The 19,397-nt window shown below is 44.8% G+C and overlaps 1 protein-coding gene across 1 annotated transcript; it reads right to left on the bottom strand.

Annotated features, from left to right (window-relative positions):
- Positions 1–1,813: 1,813 nt before the first annotated feature.
- Positions 1,814–18,743, bottom strand: sting1 (stimulator of interferon response cGAMP interactor 1). The gene is made up of 7 exons (XM_079508601.1): positions 18,653–18,743; positions 16,254–16,480; positions 13,081–13,279; positions 11,143–11,251; positions 10,240–10,487; positions 6,995–7,181; positions 1,814–2,068 (listed from the first exon to the last, which is right to left on the bottom strand). Exons 2-7 carry the CDS (start codon positions 16,478–16,480, stop codon positions 1,815–1,817), a joined length of 1,224 nt encoding a protein of 407 aa, XP_079364727.1. The 5' UTR covers positions 18,653–18,743; the 3' UTR covers position 1,814.
- Between the last annotated feature and the right edge of the window lie 654 nt (positions 18,744–19,397).

The raw sequence follows: 19,397 nt of genomic DNA, 5'->3' as shown, positions 1-19,397 counted from the left end.
TCCCCAAATAATAATAAAAAAACAAAAGAAAACCCCCTTTTTTTTCTTTTTTTTTGCAACTGAATGGCTGGAAAATGGAAATGAAGAGTTTACATATAGTACACATAGCACATGCATACACTTTCCCTAATGATTATATCTGGTTTCAGTATTTATTTATGGTGTATTGTTTCTATTATTAAGGATATTGTAGCAGTCAATTTATTTTGGGGGTCGGGAGGGGGCGGGGCGGGGGTCCCGAGACGTTGCCAAAGCATTTTCGGGGGTCCCCGGCCAAAAACGTTGAGAATCCCCGATATAAGCAGACAATTTAGGTAATGTAACCGTTTGGGTGCCCTGTGTTTGCAGCACAAATGTAACGTAAATGATAAAAGTGAAACTTTCCAGGACTTAACAATAAGACGGGACTAATCCGTGTGCTAGTAAAGAGGTATAGTAGACGCGAGACTGGCTCAGATGCAATTTCTCATGTTTATTTTGAGAACGCTCACGCATTTCGGCAGTAGCCTTCTTCAGAGCAGACTAAAACCTCTAAAGAAATTGCACCTGAGCCAGTCTTGCATCTTTTATTTTGGAGTGCCGCTTTTTCCATTTAGTTATTTCCAAAGCGCACCTGTTTTTTTTCTTTCGAGGTCTGAAGTAGAGTTAGTAGTCCCCGTATAATGACCCTCTTCATAGCCATCAGAAAGACATTGACATGTGGGTGGTGGAAGAGTGTTTTGTTGCCATCTCAGAAAGCACTTCCTGTGGAAGTGGGTTTATAAGCAAAATACGGGTCCGCATTTGTTTACACTCTGAAGTTAAATGAACACAGACTAGAGGACTTTACAGTTGGGTGCCACCGATATTGTCCCTTATCATTTGACCCATTTAGGCCTGACCTCAATTTTTTTTTAAATCCTTCTAAATCCTCCAGTTTTCTGAAATAAATATTTTCGCGATTTTTCAAAAATAGCAGACCTACAAGCTCGTAGCGCGCCACTCGGTGGCGCGCTATGAGCTTGTAGATCTGCTATTTTTCAATAGCTAAATTATAACAATGTTTAAAACACCAAAAGGGGTTCCCGCCCAAAATGGGTTAACTGTCCTTTTGCGCAGATCACGCAAACCTCAGCAAAAAGAAAAGGACAATATCGATGGCCTCCAACTGTATATGTTCCAACGTGTAAACTGCAGCAGGGCGGTCACAAAGGTCAAGGTCAGCACCTTCTTTGCAGCTCGCCAGTGGTGGAAAAAGTACTTGCATGTTGTACTTGAGTAAAAGTATCAATTATGTGAAATACTTGAGTAAAACTACAAAAGTATTGGTATCAAAATGTACTTAAAGTACCAAAAAAGTCTTAATGCAGAATGTCTCATTTCAAGTTTTCAAAATGTATAAAAAATCTTTTGAAAATAGCGTATATACAACCATCGCGACGCATTGAGTGAGCTTGTAGATCGGCTATTTTCAAATGGCTGAAATGTAAATAGGGCTGAAGTGGGTAGTGTAGCTACTAACCTAATGTACTTAGTTACTTTCCACCACTGTGTGTGTGTATGGCTGAGCTCAGACCTTTACTGCATTGCTGTATGCTTGTTGGATGAATGTTGTGTAGTGTCATGGCCGCCCCAATGCATTTCCAATGGAGGTCACATGGTTTGACACAACATTTGTGTTGTGTGAGGGGGAGGGGGCAGTCGAAACACAGCTGAAAGCCATACAACAGACCATGTGACCTCCATTGGAAATGCATTGGGGCAGCCATGACACTCACAACGCTGTAAAGGTCTGAGTGAGGCCTATGCGTGCACATGTTTCCAGTTAATCCTCCTCAGCTGCGGTATGTGTGCTCAGCGGCTTCCCTCAGGGGCTGCGGCGCGTCGAGGCTGATCATGAGCGTGGGCTCCCTGCTCATTGGCTCTGCGTGCAGCGTGTCATGCCGCGGGGCCGTCGCAGGCGCGGCCAAAAGCCACTCCCCCTCCTCTTGGTGTGGGGGCGGGGCCACGCAGTACTCCTCCCTCTCCTGCTGCCGCAGGTGTCTGAGGATGGTCTTGGACAGGAAGTGAGGGTCTTCCTCGCGCTCGTCTACATGGGGAGAGGAAGTGATGTATGTATTGTAGACACGTTAACGCCAGGTTAGTCTTGCATGGCCAGACTGTTCCCCTCTCGCAATTTTCAAATGCTTCCATCAAATACAGTCTGGAGCAACGGAAGCTCTATCATGACTCGGTAAGCAATAAAGCGGAAGTGGAGCCACCTCACCACTTCAGTTTCGTCTTTACAGTCGCGCAAGTTTATCCCAACTAGAACGGTGCCCGTGGGGCCTCTACACCTCTACCTACTTGGAACGATGCAAGTTGGAAATGCATGCCCCACCCAGATATTATGTCTGTCTCCATTTTATGCACATATATGGAGTTCTTTGTAAGGCATGCCCAAATAATGGAGTATACGCAGCCAGCTTGTGGAGTTCTGTGTCAGGCATTCCCAAATATTGAGTATTGTGAGGTCAGAACAGGCCAGCTCCATGGATGCTGGGCAGGGGCCCGGTCCAGAGCCCGGGCAGAGGCTTTTTTTGGGGAGGTTCTGGACAACCGTGGGTCCGACCGACTCGACACCGGGCACTGCACCCCATGCTGTGGTGTGGAACGCGTGTGTCGAATTTGAAGTCTCGGTTGTCGAGTTACGTGGATTACACACAGACACACATACAGACAGAGACTTGGTGCATTTAGAGATACCAGACCTGTATGTGCCCGTTGGCCCCCGGTCTACTTGAGAGCAATTGTCATAGCGCCCGTTTGAACTATCTGTCTGTGTCCCACATGGAGATCTCTGTATCTGCCAGTCTGCCTGTGTGTGAAGAGTGCAAACTGAGGTGGTCTTTTAGACGAGAACGGTGTTCATAGAAAACGGCAAAATAAAGTATCGTTTGCTGGTGTCCCTTTAGACGAGAACGGTGTTTTCAGGAGGTGAAAACTAAGGCAACAAAGTGAAAACACCTTCCACCTCCGTTTTATCCCTTCTCCGTGTAAACAGGCAAAACGGTGAATCCGCAAAACTTATGACATCATGGCTAGGGTTGGGATTCGGAACCGGGTCCATTTCAGACCCGGTTCCGACATTGCGGATCCGGAGCCGGTTCCTTGGGGCCTCATGCGCCAACCGTTCTTAAGAAGTTCTTAAGAGGAAATTTGTTCTTAGACCCACTTAGGACGTTTTTAAGAAGGTTTTGGGATCCCTCAATCTTTTCTTAGCTGTGATTTGTTCGTAGGTAAGGACAGAATCTACGCACACTGTGGAGCACTCTTAGGGTGCCTTTTTCGTTCTTAAGTGCAATCTGAAAACGTAAAGGGAAAACAGCGCCATCTGCATGATGCTCAAAGTTTGGTCTGAGGACCTCAAGGGGTCCTTGAGGAAGTTCCAGGCAGTCCACAGCAAAATATGGAATATTTTACCACTTTAATCCCATTTTATACTTTGAAAATAGCCAATCTACAAGCTCACAAACGCGTCCCATTACTGCCCATTTTGAGCTTGTAGATCGGCTATTTTCAAAACATTTTGATAAATCTTCAAAACATTACCCTAGCAGAAAATATTTTCATATGTGGGTCTGCAGAATGCATGTCAATTTGGGGGTCCTTGACATGAAAATGTTTGAGAACCACTGGTTTAGAGTTCACAACCCAACCCAAACAAACGCACCATACCCACCACATAACCATCCCCCATTCCCCCCCGCCATCACCCCCCCCCCCCCCCCCCCCAGTTGACTATTGTGAGATAATTAAAATACATTCATGAATATTGAAAATATTGAAAATGTGAAAATTTCTGTTCACTTCAGTACCTCCACAGTATTATTGATTTTTAATGTTTGGAGTCTGGTGTTCCACCATATTTAGACTTTAGTTTAGGTATTCTTGACTTCACTCAACTTTATTTCTATGTGTGAGGTCCTGTGAGCTGCAATCACACACAGGTGTGACTGCAGGCAAGGCCATGGAGTCATGCAAAACTACACCCACCTGGGTGAACACAGGTAGGAAAATGAATTTCCAATGCCTTATATGGGATTGGTGGGGCGGTTCCCTATGGTAATTAGGATGCTAATTAGGATATGTGGGGCGTCTACCTATGATAATTTGAATGAACTGGCACACCCCTCCAAGTTACGAGGATTTGGATTCATCATCATAAGAACATGCTGCCTACTTAAGAACGTTTCATGAATCTGACTGGACTTCTCTTAGGAATTCACTTAGGAAGAAATGTAAGAGGAAAAGTTAGGAACTTATTGGCGCATGAGGCCCATTGTTCTTTTATTAACGGTTCCCCAAACGGTTCTCATCAGTCTCTGCTGTGTCTGTGCATGCAAGCAAGCAGAGCCTGGGGTGACGTCACCCCACCTACACGAGTGAGTGCGGTCGGGGAGGATACGCCCACTGTTCTGTGCATTGATTCAGCGACCGCCGCGGAGCGAGTGTGACTGGGACAGTATGTCGAAGAGATCTCCAAAGTGTGGTTAACAGAGAGGGAAATGACTCTGACGCAAGTGCAATAAATGCGATGCTATAGTTCCCTGGCTGCAAAGGTTGTTGCAACTTGTACCAGTTGCAGTTTTGCACCACGTCCACATTGAGGAAACATCTCAAAATCAATATGCCTACACGAGTCCACAACTCACGAGAATAATCTAGGCACATCGCGTTTGTGAGCCATGCGGAAAGCCGTGCCCGCTCTCCCCGCAGCTCCACCACCACAGCCGGCGGGGGACGATCTGATGCAAGGCTGGTTTACTTTCCCCAGGCCAGGCTAGTAACGTAATAGAAAATAAAAACTACTAATGTCTACAGAGCTTTTCATTAGGCGTATTGTACAACTGTTGTTAATGGTGTTAATTTAGAACGCCAATGACTCAACGTCTTTCTGTCTGATATTTTATGAATCACGTTAACTATAGAGCCAAATCAATTTGTCTGCACTTATAAGCAACTCAACTGCTTTTGATTTGGCTCTAAATTAATCGCGTGGCTGTTGAGAGCCCAGCGTTTAGGTGCATATACCTCCATAGATTGATTACTTTATAATCAACATAATATAACAGTTTGCAGAAAAAAGCACAGGAACGTAGCCTACAGTTCAATACAAGGTCTGCTAAGAGGACTTTATAATCCAAGAAAGCACTATGGCTTGTTTCCACTAGGGTAAGGGGTCCTTCATATTAAATTAATCTGAACATTAAAGACAACATTTGTCACCACAACAATATCATTATTGCAATGTGTACTGTAGGCTATATTTAATATACAGTACAAATTGCAATATACAGTACAAATTGCAACAATGATATTGTTGTGGTGGCTAGCTGGTGAAGTTTAAATAATAGTGCCACCTCATAATTGTAAAGTGCATTTTCAATATTTTAATGAATGAATTTGTGTTTATTATGTACTTGGTTAGGTTAGTTATAATAAAGCATAATCTATGTCAGAAAACAAGGGGAAAAAAAATATATTAGGATCCGTTAAGGGAACCGTTAGGAACCGGAACCGTTAAGAGGGATCCGGGAAGGATCCGGAACCGTTAAAATCCTAATGAATCCCAACCCTAATCATGGCTCACGTTGGCTCACAGCGCATATGTTTATTACATTGATGCAGAGCCATATATGATATAATGGAGTTCCTGAACAAGCCTCCCTCCTCGCCTACAAAGCGCTGCTCATCAGCGATGGTGAATGAAAAACCATGATGTAAATAAAATGCCCTGTGAAGTTGTGATAGGCGGCAGCACCGTTTATGTAGCCTAATGTATTATAAAATATATAACCATCCCGTGGCGCGCTCTGCCTGCATGCTCTGGGCTGCCTGTCAGCCTGTCTGTCACCTCCATGCGAAGCAGGCAGCGAGCGACGGCCACAACCACGTTGTGTTCTGGAAGTGTCATTCAAAACCCTGATAGGGTTGCGTGAATGGGGGAGCTACCTGGTTCTTCTTCTTATACGTGGGTGACTGGTCTATCTGGCAGCCCGTTACCGCCACCTAGCGACATTATAGTGTTTTCATAAAGTGTGCGCTCTTGTGTAAAGGGTCAATAAAAAATGAGAACGCAACTGGACTTTGCCGTTTTATCTGGAGACCGTCGCCGTCTAAAAGAGGCCTGAGTGTGAAAAGTGGAGTGGTTAAGTAATCAATTTGCAGGTGTGGGGTTGCCATGGCAATCGATTGGCTGAGGCAGAGGCTGGAAATTGCACAGGTGAGGGGATTTAGGCTGATTAGGCCCACTGGCAGAGCCTGACCAGAGCCTTTTGTGGTGGTTCTGGAGAACCGTGGGTCGATACCGGGCACTGCACTCCCTGTGGGGGTGTGGAACGCGTGTGTCGAATGTGAAGTCGGTGGGGCAAACGGTTCTCGAGTTACGTGCATTACAACCGCACACACACACACACACACACACGCACACGCAGACAGAGACGTGGCGCATTTATAGTAGGATATATAAATAGACATCATCTAAGCTATATCTATAGCTTGCTGCTTAGCAGAAATGGAAATAAAAGCTCTAAAGATATTTTTAAATATATTTTTCTGAACAGAAATGACTAAACAGATTGCTCGGATTTCAGGAGGTGTAGTTCCATACTCCAGATATAGCATTCGGAGATTGTGGAATAGTTTGTCTGGCTTACGCGAAAAGGGTCACTGCAGGGAGACTTCGGGCTCTATTTTCGTCACCGCTAAACCCCATATCCCTAAACTTCTTTGCCTTTTTTACTATTTTGAAAAACATTTTTGAATAGTTCAACTAGCCAATCTACATTGACACGTTGTGAGCTTGTAGACTGGCCATTTTAACTATTCAAAAATGTTTTGCAAAATAGTAAAAAAAAAAAAAGGCAAAGAAGTTTAGGGATAAGGGGTTTAGCGGTGACGAAAATGGAGCCCATTATCTTTTGGGTCTCGAGCTAAACATTTTGGGAACCACTTTGTCTATATATGGTCTCACCATTGAGCAGGATGAGGTGGTAGTGGTTTCGGCATTCCAGCGAGCGCTCTAGAATGTCCCTCAGAGTCCTGTAGAAGAGCAGAACCTGCTGCCTGCGCTCGGACTCCCCAAAGCCAGCCGTGCTCTCCTGGGACATGCTGTAGAGAGTCAGCAGGGGTGTGGCGTATTCCACCACACACTCATGGGCCTGCAAACGTGCACATGCACACACATTTGTAATGTAATTTGGCAAATACATATAATTGCACGCACAGTCGCACGCAAACATGCACACGTACACACTAACACAATGTCTTGACTCTTGAATGTCTTGAATTCTAAATTGAGGGTTCAAAGTACTCCCTTTAGACATTAATGTGCCAGAACAGTTTGAGCCTATAGCCAGGAGGTGGTGCCAGTGATGTGTTACAATAATGATAAAGTCATGGTGAGAGGTTACATAGTGTACAGTAGTAGACTGTTCGTCTTTCAACTAACTGAACACTCAACCAAACAGACTACGGCGACAGTTTTCTTATCGTTAACCTATTTAGGCCTGACGTCGACATAAAAAAAAATGACTTCTAAATCTAAAGACAGTTTTCTGAAATACCTATGTTTCTATATCAGTGGTGCTCAATATTTCATGTCAAGTACCCCAAAAATGATATATAATTGGCCACCGACCCCCATCTGAAAAGTATTAAGTTATTCCAGGAACCCCTCTGAAAGAATATATATACACTGACACCACAGCGCGTAAACAGCACCTCAAACTGTGACTCCGCCCACAACCGGGGGAAGTTGTGATTTGCGCTGTTCACTGCAATGCAATTTGCGGCATTTTCAAAACAATATTGAGCAGAGTAGCGATTATCAAACATATTCGCAATGCCATACGTTGAAAGATCTGTTGCCCGTGGACAAGGCACGCTACCTCCGCAAGTTAGATAGCATCGGCATAGATGTTTGTCCGTATGTGATTAAGGATTGGACCAAGTTGCATTGGCAGCCATAGAAAATTCTTACCCCAGGCTAAAACCGGATGTGACGTTTTTGGGCGTTCCTGTCTAGCGTGGTGTCAGTGTATTCAAAGATGTGTGCCGCATGTTCACGATTTTTCAAAAAATAGCAGACCTACACGAGTGCCGCGCTACGAGCTTGTAGATCTGCAACCAATTGGCTGAATGAGGTGAGCGGCTCATTAGGTTCACCGGCAGAGCCTGACCAGAACCTTTCTGGACAACCGTGTGTCCGACCAACTCAAGGCCGGGCACCGCACTCCATGTGGTGGTGTTGAACGCGTGTGTCAAATTTCAATCAGTGGAGTGAACGGTTCTCGAGTTACATGGATTACAGGCGCACACACACACACACACACACACACACACACACACACACACACACGGTGCATTTATAGCCGCAATTTGCAACACTACATTTATTTCATAAGGGGTTGAATCTAGAGTTGCAATACCCTCCATTGACAGCCCATCGATCCAAATTTCCGATCTGCTTGTATTAAACGACATTAAACACACCAACATTGCAGCTCTAGGGCAAGCTTGAATTATCCTCTTTCAAAAATCACACCCGTGTGAACTGAGTGTTGCAACTCCGTGTGGGGGTCCCCGGTGGGTCCCCGGAACATCCAGACCCACAGGAACGCGCCCAGGGTGCCGGCCCGGTTCCGGCGAGCCGCCCCGCGTCCGAAACGGTGGAGAAATGACAGAGTTACTGTGTGGGGGAATTGGCAGACACCTCTCCCTCTCCCCAACATAATAATCACCCGCACAGAATTTCTTGACAGAAATGAACTCATGACATGTCTATGGTGGATTTTTATGAAAAAGGAACAAACACCCCCACTGGGGAACACTGGGGAAACGGCACCGTTTCGGCCAGGCCGAAACGTTGCTGTTTCCCTATAAAGTTGTTTCACTGCAATTGAAGACAGTGTGCGGGTGTTTGTTCCTTTTTCTTTCTTTTTTTAATGTTTTTTTGTGGCTTTCGCCTTTATTTTATATTTTTTATGGAGGGACAGACAGTAGGGCTTACAGGAAATGGGGAGAGATGGGGGGGGGGGGGAGACATGCAGCAAGGACTGTCTAAGAAGGACGAGACGCGAAGACAACATGGCGTCGTACGGGCGACGCCATGTTGATCCATGGAAGGAAAGAAACATGCGCAATGGGCTATATGCAGCCAACACTTCCGCGTTCAGCTTCCTTGGTCTCAACTGCGCATGTTTCTTTCCTTCCATGGAGCACCATGGAGCAACATGGCGTCGCCCGTACGGTCTTCGCGTCCCGTCCTCTTTAGACAGTCCTTGACATGCAGTAAAGGCCGTCGGGATCGGGAGTCGAACCCGCGGCACACTGCCAGACTGGATCACCAGAGCCATGGCCCAGGCCGTTTGTTCCTTTTTCATTGGCGGGCACCGTACCCTCTCCTACGCACCTGTAGGTGTGCAAAAGCCTTGCTTTTTTTATGGATTTTTATGAAACAAACGCTTTGCAGATTGAAAGAGGATAATTCAAGCTAGCCCTATACAGCTGCAATGTTGGTGAGTTTAACGTTGTTTAATACAAGCAGATCAGAAATTTCTATTTGGATCAATGGGCTGTCAATGGAGGGTAGGCATGTAACGATTCACTCAACTCACGATACGATTCGTATCACGATATGAGGTTCACGATACGATTTTTCACGATATTAAAAAATATATATATTTTAAAGAGAAATTACCGTTTTTTTTAATTTTATATAATTTATCTTCCCCCCTGAGATTTTTTATTTAACTACATTGACAGTGCAGAAACATAATTGCCTTCCTTGATGAGCATCAACGACCATCACCTGGGCACAGGCACAGTCACACACAGCTCCCCTCTACAGTGCTCTACTACTGAAAGTGACTATCATTTCTCTCCAAAAGCTTGAATATGATGGAATATGACTAAAGCTCACATTTCACATCACACACTAGCCCCCCTAAAAAAAAAAAAAGTTGTTTTTTTTGTTTGTTTTTTGAAAAACATTTTTTTTATTTCAATGAATCGATTCATATCGTCGGGATTAATATCGATATATATATCGATATATATACGATATATCGTTACATGCCTAATGGAGGGTATTGCAACTCTAGATTCCACCCAATATAAAAAAAAAATCTAGTGTTGCAAATTGCAGCTAGGTACATTCATTTATTGTAAGATTTCATCACTTGCCAGTCACCGCATAATGTCCTCCTCCCTACCTACCGTATGGTTCTCATCCACTACGCTGTAGACACTGTGCTTGTACACTCGCCCCCGGACCCCTGCCCTGTCCATCTCCACGTTGGGCAGGCTGTCGTAGAAGTGGACGTTGTCGTCCTCGTCCTCCAGCTTGTGAGCGACGTTGGCGTTGAGGGGAACGAGGAGGAGGAGCCTCCTGGAGCCGCGCCCCCGGAAGGCCCCCCCCGACGACTGGTGGGAGGCGCGGAACGTGGCGATCGCCTCCTCCAATCCTGGATGGAGAGAAACGTTCCCGAATATGGAGCGTATATGGGTTAACCCATTTTGGGGCGGGAACCCCTTTTGGTGTTTTAAACATTGTTATACTTTAGCTATTGAAAAATAGCAGATCTACAAGCTCATAGCGCACAGAGTGCCGCGCTATTTTTGAAAAATAGTGAAAATGTGCCTCAAATATTTGAATATATATTCTTTCAGAGTTTCAGTTTTTTAACTCAAATCTTTGCACCTAGGGGGGGGGCGGAGGAATATTTCATATCATTTTTGGGGTCCTTGACATGAAATATTGAGAACCACTGATATAGAAACATGAGTTTTTTCAGAAAAAAAAATACATTTAAAAAATATTTTTTTTTTTAAAATGTCGACGTCGGGCCTAAATGGGTTAATATGCGGCATTAACCCATTTTGACCTGGGAACAATTCTACAAATGTCTTCTAAATCCTGACAGTTTTCTGAAAAAGCTATGTTTCCATGTCAGTCGTTCTTCGATTAAAAAAAAAAATAGCAGACCTACAAGCTCGTAGCGCGCCACTCGGTGGCGCGCTATGAGCTTGTAGATCTGCTATTTTTCAATAGCTAAAGCATAGCATAATGCTAACACCAAAAGGGGTTCCCGCTTTAATGTTGACGTGTGACCGACGTACGTGGTAGAACCAGACGGAGGTATCCCAGGTAGAAGGACCAGGCCAGGCCGTGGGCCACGTTCATCTTCCTCCCCTCGCACGTCTCCGACACCTCCACCTCTGACGGGCCCTGCAGTGCACACACAGTACACCAGTGTTTGTTTTTGGCAGCAACATTTCTATTTTAGTTTTAGTCATATAGTCTCTTCAATAGTTTTAATTTAGTTTCGGTTACATTTTAGTCACCTGGAATGTTTTGGTGTTAGTCTGGATTTAGTCGACTAAATGTCGTGAGATTTTAATCGACTAAATCTACGGTTGATTTAGTCGACTAAAATGTATTTTGGCGGGCCTTGATGCCGTCGTATTGACTGATTTTACACTTGCAACCAAGTGTTAAATGACTTACTGTATACTGGATCTCTTGTCCACTAGTCCCCTTCCTAACATTTTAGTCTAGTTGTATTTGTTGACGAAATTGTCAGTATATTTAGTCTCAGTTTATGTCATCATAGCATTTAGTTTTCGTCAGTGAAAAAAGGTAGTCGATGAACATTTTTCGTCTTAGTTTTAGTCGACGACAACAACACTGGAACACACCCACAGTGGTGTAACGCACCGGTACATTCAACCCTTTTCACGTCAAGGCCCGTTATGTGTTTGAGCCACGGACCTCCATCTGATGACATTTAGCCTCTCAGACCCATTTGAGCCACGGACCTCCATCTGATGACATTTAGCCTCTCAGACCCATTTGAGCCACGGACCTCCATCTGATGAGATTTAGCCTCTCAGACCCATTTGAGCCACGGACCTCCATCTGATGACATTTAGCCTCTCAGACCCATTTGAGCCACGGACCACCATCTGATGACATTTAGCCTCTCAGACCCATTTGAGCCACGGACCACCATCTGATGAGATTTAGCCTCTCAGACCCATTTGAGCCACGGACCTCCATCTGATGACATTTAGCCTCTCAGACCCATTTGAGCCACGGACCTCCATCTGATGAGATTTAGCCTCTCAGACCCATTTGAGCCACGGACCACCATCTGATGACATTTAGCCTCTCAGACCCAAACCGTAGAATATTGTGTTATCGTTTTTGTCCACAATTCCATGCTGTATTGATGTTGGCACCATTAGGAGAGACAACAGGCAAATGTTGAACAAAATAACAATTATTCTACATTCTCTGTTTGTGTAGACTTCTTGCAAATTAATGTAAGGCAGATGTTTAACAATAATTGAACTCTTTTAAATCTTTTACGCATTTTACGCTCTCAAGCGTTAAAATATCTAATAAGGGCATGGTTATACCAACTCTCCATCATTTTTAGCCCGAGACCACCTGGAATCCCTTCAAGAACCACAGCATGCTGAAAATAGCAGATCTACAAGCTCACAGGGTGTCGCAGCTCGACGCGGTGTGAGCTGTTAGATCAGCTATTCTGAGAGCGCAACCAATCTGTCTTTTAGTTCTCCTGGATCTCTTGTCCACTATAGTCCCTCCCTAACATTTTAGTCTAGTTTGTATTTGTCGGCGAAATTCTCAATATATCTAGTGTTAAGTTTTAATCACCATAGTTTTGTTTTTATGTAGTTTTCCTCTGTGAAAAAAGGTAGTCGACGAACATTTTCCATCATAATTTTAGGTGACAAAATCAACACCATTTCATGGTGTTAGCATTATGTTATGCTTTAGCTATTGAAAAATAGCAGATCTACAAGCTCATAGCGCGCCACCGAGTGGCGCGCTACGAGCTTGTAGGTCTGCTATTTTTGAAAAATCGAAGAATGACTGACATAGAAACATAGCTTTTTCAGAAAACTGTCAGGATGTAGAAGACATTTTTAGAATCTGATCTCAGGTCAAAGTGGGTTAAAAAAAAAGGCCGGTCAAGCTTCTAGTTAGTCCAACTGCAAAACATTGCTATATGGGCCTCAGTCACTCACCAGGACTCCCAGGCTTTTGAACAGGGGGTAGAAGGAGGCGGCCAGCAGCAGCAGGCTGTAGCAGTGGCTGCTGTCTGACAGAGGTCCTCCTCCTCCAGCCTGGCAGAGGAGGAGCAACGCCAGCAGGGCAGCCAGCAGGGTCTTACCACCGACGCCACAGGCTGCTAGCATGTGGCCCAGTCCAGCCCGGCCTCGGTGTCTGTGCGAGAGAGAGAGAGAGAGATGTATGGGTATATAGAGCTGTCACCATTACACATTTAAGCTGACGATTTATTTTCACACAAATAATTAACAATTTAACCGTTTTAGGCCTGACGTCGGAATAAAAAGTAAAAAGTCTTCTGAAAGAATATATATTCAAAGATCTGTGCCGCATTTTCACGGTCTTTCAAAAATAGCAGACCTACAAGCTCGTAGCGCGCCACTCGGTGGCGCGCTATGAGCTTGTAGATCTGCTATTTTTCAATAGCTAAAGTATAACAACCTCACCCTAACAGGTATATTGTCAAATTTGCTGACGACTCTGTGATCGTTAGCCTTCTTGAAGACAATGAGGTACAGCATGGGCCAGTTGTCAATGACTTCATATCGTGGTGTGACAAGTCATTCTTACAGTTAAATGTGACCAAAACAAAAGACATGATCATCAGCTTTAGAAGGACTCCTCCCAGTCCTGCTCCTACACTCATTAAGGGCACAGAAATTGAAATTGTAGAGAGCTATAAATATTTGGGTGTCGTTCTTGACAACAAACTCTCCTTTGACTCTCATGTTGCCTCTACATAAAAAAAAAGTCCAGCAGCGTCTTTTTTTTCTGAGGAAAATGCGTTCTTTTAATGTCTCGTCTGTGATGATGACTCTTTTCTATAGAAGTTTTATTGAATCTGTTCTCATGTTTTGTATGGTTGCCTGGTACGGTAATCTGACCCTGGCAAACAAGAACAGGCTCAGCAGCCTCGTCAAAGTGGCCAGTAAGATTTCTGGGAGAACCCAAGCCCAACTCATAGAACTGTACAAGAGGCAGATGCTTAAGAGAGCCTCCTCCCTCCTGGAGGTATCGGATCACCCACTTGGGTCTGAGTTTGAACTGTTGCCCTCAGGTCGTCGGCTGAGGGTGCTCCACTACAAAGACTAATCGGTTCAAACTATCCTTTGTCCCGGCCGCTATTCAACTGCTGAACAGCAGATAGCACTTTATTCTTGCCTCTTTGCACATACTGCCCACTAATGCACTTTTGCTGACTTTGCTACTTTGAATGTCATGAATTCTCTGTCTCTAGTGCCCTGCTCTTAGATCTCAGTCTTGTATTGAATGTTGTTGTTGTGTGTATTTTTTACTATGATCTGGCTGCAAACCAATTTCCCGCAAGGGACAATAAAGCTAACCTTGAACCTTGAACATAATGCTTAGTTAAAACACCAAAAGGGGTTCCCGTTCAGAATGGGTTAATAGTGTGTGTGCGTGTGCGAGTGCGCCTGTGTCTCTGTGTGTGTCTGTGTGGTTGTGAAACTATGTGAATCCAATCCAGGGCTGGGGGGGATTCCATTTTAGCGTTCCGTACTTCTGATGAGATGAGCCACTATGGGGTGGCGTGACCACGAGAAACACCCCCCGTCAACGACACTCGTTGCCCTCTTGGAATCTTGGGTTCTTTTAGGTAGCAAAGGGCGCGAGTGTGGAAGTATAAAGCAACCACAGGTTTGCTGGACTTCCACATTGTTGTTCACCACTTACTTTTACTCTTGTGTCGTTGTTCCCCATTTTCTATCCCATATGTGCGTCGCAAATTCCCCATTTGAACTGCCAGTCACTGCCACTGTCAACTCCCCCCTCACCCCCTTCCCCCGGCCTGTGGCTGTCCTCCGGCCACCTATGGAGTCACCAGGCCTTCTTTTCACCTGACAACATTGGCAGTTTGGCAGGAGAGCGCATGGCGAGCGGAGGTTCATCAGGCCATCTCCCCCTAGTTCCCCTCCATATATACCGAACAGGCAGCCTCCTCGACCAACCGCTATTGTCACCATGCGGCATGGCAAGAAGGACACAATCCTCTGCCACCCTCTCGCTGCAAAACACTGCCAATGGGGCTCTATTATACGTACGGAATAATTCTTGTTGTTACCTCCCGGGTCGCTTCCCTACTTCCTTCACAGGATGTAGGTCACTGATGATACTAATAATTAACCCATTTTGGGGCGGGAACCCCTTTTGGTGTTTTAAACATTGTTATAATTTAGCTATTGAAAAATAGCAGATCTACAAGCTCATAGCGCGCCACCGAGTGGCGCGCTACGAGCTTGTAGGTCTGCTATTTTTGAAAAATCGTGAAAATGTGGCACAACTCCTTATATATATATATATATAGAGAGTATGCGCGTGACATCATCAAACCCGGAAGTTATGCAGGAACGCCCACTGAGTGGCAAAAAACTACTTTCTGGCCTTGACAGCCCATTCATCCACACAGAAAAGTCCTATCTGATTGCATTAAACAACATTAAACAATGTTAAACTCACTTTGCCTGTTGCTTTGCCACTCGATTTGCCACTCGATGTGCCATTCACTTTAAGCATGCTCATACCCTCTATATATAGTCTTTCAGAGCGAACATTTTTAACTCAAATCTTAGCTTCTGGGGGAGTTCCTGGAACAACATATTTTCAGATGGGGGTCGGCGGCCAATTACATCTTTTTTTGGGGGGGGTCCTTGACATGAAAATGTTTGAGAACGACCGACATATAGAAACATGGGTTTTTCGAGAAAACTGTCAGGATTTTGAAGACATTTGTAGAACCGTTCCCTGCAGGTCAAAATGGGTTAAGGCTCTGTTCCATTTTGTGTGCAGTGGTTCTCAAACAGTGGCTTGTGCAGTCAGTGGACCCTTATACGGGTCCATTTAATTCCATTTGGATTTTGGAACCCGCTCAAGGACACTTTGAGACCCACCGGTGCAGCAGAGTGTTTCCAGTGAGCCAACATGCACAATAACACTAGCAGCACCCTGACTCTGTTTGACCAGAATGGAACAACAGACAGAGCCTTCATTAGTATCAGTGGTAGTAACACCTGTGACGGGAAGTAGGGAAGGGAAGAAGTTCTCTCCGAAATGGTGTGTGTGCCCATGTTGTGTTCATTGGCGTGCTCGCTGGTGATGACGATGATGTCCTCACCTGGTGTCGGCGTGGTGTGACATTTCCTCCGCCAGCAGACAGAGTCCATGCGCCAGCGGTCCCAGGGTCAGGGCGAGGGTCACCATGGCAAAGCCGCACAGCGACCTCACAGGGGAACGGAGTGCGAAGGCTGCGGCCGCCACGATGGCCAGCGTTATCGAGAGCACCTTGGGCAAACGGCCACGGGGCCGAGGGACAAGAGCCTCCTGCTCAGCGAGGCACCGCATCTGTCGGGGGTTGTTAACGTGGACACATGGCTGTCAGTCGTCGTGTACACTAACACCACTGGTTCCCAAAGGGTGGGTCGGGACCCATTTGTGGGTCGCGGACACATTTTAACCCATTTTGACCTGGGAACGATTCTATAAATGTCTTCTAAATCCTGACAGTTTTCTGAAAAAGCTATGTTTCTATGTCAGTCGTTCTTCGATTTTTCAAAAATAGCAGACCTACAAGCTCGTAGCGCGCCACTCAGTGGCGCGCTATGAGCTTGTAGATCTGCTATTTTTCAATAGCTAAAGCATAACATAATGCTAACACCAAAAGGGGTTCCCGCCCCAAAATGGGTTAACCCATTTAGACGTGTGGGAACGTCATAACTAATCCAACCGACGGGTTGCTATAGGACGTGTACAACACGTCCCAGCGTATTTTCATTGATATCAAACGAGAGAAAAATATTCTGATTTTCTTTTTCTTATGGATATACTAAGCTCTTCATTTCTGACTTCTGACCGAAGAAAACAAATAGTTTTCTAATTTAGCGCCGCGTTGTGAGCTTGTAGATCGGCTATTTTCACTAGTTTGGGTAACCGGGCAAACATCTAATCTCTCTTTTGGGTCACGGGCTAAAAAGTTTGGAAACGTTGTAACATATACTCGTTGTAGAAAAAACAGGAATAACCAGGTGTTCACCGGAGATATAAAAAAGTGACACGCACGGCCGCACGCGCGTGTGTGTGTGTGTGTGTGTGTGTGTGACACACAGTCACACACACACGCACGCACACGCACGCACACATTCCTTAGAAAATGAAACAAGAAGTAGAAGAATCAACCGATATTACCCCCAATTCTGTTGAATTTCTTGCCAACTAAAGGTAAAAACGGGAACATGAATGTTGTAATGGCTTGCATGCACATGATTTGCTTCAATGTTGAACATCAGTTATATGAATTACAGCGATCTAGCGTGTCCCAGATTAGAAACGGCACACCTTTTCAAATGTTTTAATTGTTTAGCTCAGTTTAAAAGAGAAAAGATGTGCACTTACTTACAAGCAATGCAAACAATTAGCCTAATTAATTTTGGGCGGGAAGTGGGAACCCCTTTTGGTGTTAGCATTATGTTATGCTTTAGCTATTGAAAAATAGCAGATCTACAAGCTCATAGCGCGCCACCGAGTGGCGCGCTACGAGCTTGTAGGTCTGCTATTTTTGAAAAATCGAAGAACCACTGACATAGAAACATAGCTTTTTCAGAAAACTGTCAGGATGTAGAAGACATTTATAGAATCTGATCTCAGGTCAAAATGGGTTAAACAGACTTTTTTGTCAATGGCGTCTTCTCATTTAAAAGTGCATGATGTGCACTGGAAGGACAATGTCCATTTAGCACGTCGTGAACCTCATGGTGGCTTATTTGTATTTATTCAATAAAAGAGAAAAAGGTGAGAAAAGAAAGGGCTTATTCATGGTTCTCATCTATAAGATAATAAACAAAGAATTGTGTGTGTGTGTGTGTGTGTGTGTGCGTGTGCGTGCGTGCGTGCGTGCGTGCGTGCGTGCGTGCGTGCGCGCGCGCGCGTGTGCGTGCGAATGTGCCCAAGTGTACGCATGTATATGTCTGTGACTCCGAGTACGCACAATAAAGCTACATTATAATGTGTTAGAATCAAGCGGAGAGGGTTGCTTCATGAGCCTGCAGGCCCTCAATCTATGTTTAAAGTTACAGAGTGAAGATGAGGAGCTGGCAATTAAGTATGTGTGTATTCCATTAATTAAGTATGTGTGTATTCCAGAGTAAAGAAAACATCTGACTTTAATGGAGAACTGGTCTAAGAGTGCTACGGCTGAAGTGAGGATGAATATTGTCAGATTGTCTAGTATTATAATCATTAACCCATTTTGGGGCGGGAACCCCTTTTGGTGTTAGCATTATGTTATGCTTTAGCTATTGAAAAATAGCAGATCTACAAGCTCGTAGCGCGCCACCGAGTGGCGCGCTACGAGCTTGTAGGTCTGCTATTTTTTTTTAATCGAAGAACGACTGACATAGAAACATAGCTTTTTCAGAAAACTGTCAGGATGTAGAAGACATTTTTAGAATCTGATCTCAGGTCAAAATGGGTGTTAACTGTTGTAAACGTAAGACTATAAAGAGAGATATGCAGACTCACCACGTGTTCCAGGCTGAAGGGAATGAATGAGATGAACAATGAATTCTTCTGTTTCTTCCGTCTTCCGACCTACCCTCTCTCTCTCTCACTCACTCTTGCTATTTTTATCACGGCCATTACTTTCACTTTCAATTTGAGTACTACAATACAGTAATACAATCTAGATTCCACTGTCATTCATCTAGAACAGTATGACACGCGGGGCACACAACAACAACATTTAATACAAGACTGAGATCTAAGAACAGGGCACTAGAGACAGAGAATTCATGACATTCAAAGTAGCAAAGTCAGCAAAAGTGCATTAGTGGGCAGTATGTGCAAAGAGGCAAGAATAAAGTGCTATCTGCTGTTCAGCAGTTGAATAGCGGCCGGGACAAAGGTTAGTTTGAACCGATTAGTCTTTGTAGTGGAGCACCCTCAGCCGACGACCTGAGGGCAACAGTTCAAACTCAGACCGAAGTGGGTGATCCGATACCTCCAGGAGGGAGGAGGCTCTCTTAAGCATCTGCCTCTTGTACAGTTCTATGAGTTGGGCTTTGGGTTCTCCCAGAAATCTTACTGGCCACTTTGACGAGGCTGCTGAGCCTGTTCTTGTTTGCCAGGGTCAGATTACCGTACCAGGCAACCATACAAAACATGAGAACAGATTCAATAAAACTTCTATAGAAAAGAGTCATCATCACAGACGAGACATTAAAAGAACGCATTTTCCTCAGAAAAAAAAGACGCTGCTGGACTTTTT

The sequence above is a fragment of the Electrona antarctica genome (assembly GCF_951216825.1).
Source record: "Electrona antarctica genome assembly, chromosome: 1".
Classification (NCBI taxonomy): domain Eukaryota; kingdom Metazoa; phylum Chordata; class Actinopteri; order Myctophiformes; family Myctophidae; genus Electrona; species Electrona antarctica.
This window is presented reverse-complemented; position numbering and strand designations above follow the sequence as displayed.

Excerpts from the sequence above, each read along its gene's own strand:
- sting1 (XM_079508601.1), bottom strand. The coding sequence starts at position 16,480 with ATGCGGTGCCTCGCTGAGCAGGAGGCTCTTGTCCCTCGGCCCCGTGGC. Across the intron at positions 11,252-13,080 it reads TCAAAAGCCTGGGAGTCCTG|GGCCCGTCAGAGGTGGAGGT; the intron begins GTGAGTGACTGA and ends TGTGCACTGCAG. Across the intron at positions 10,488-11,142 it reads CCTCCGTCTGGTTCTACCAC|GATTGGAGGAGGCGATCGCC; the intron begins GTACGTCGGTCA and ends CTCTCCATCCAG.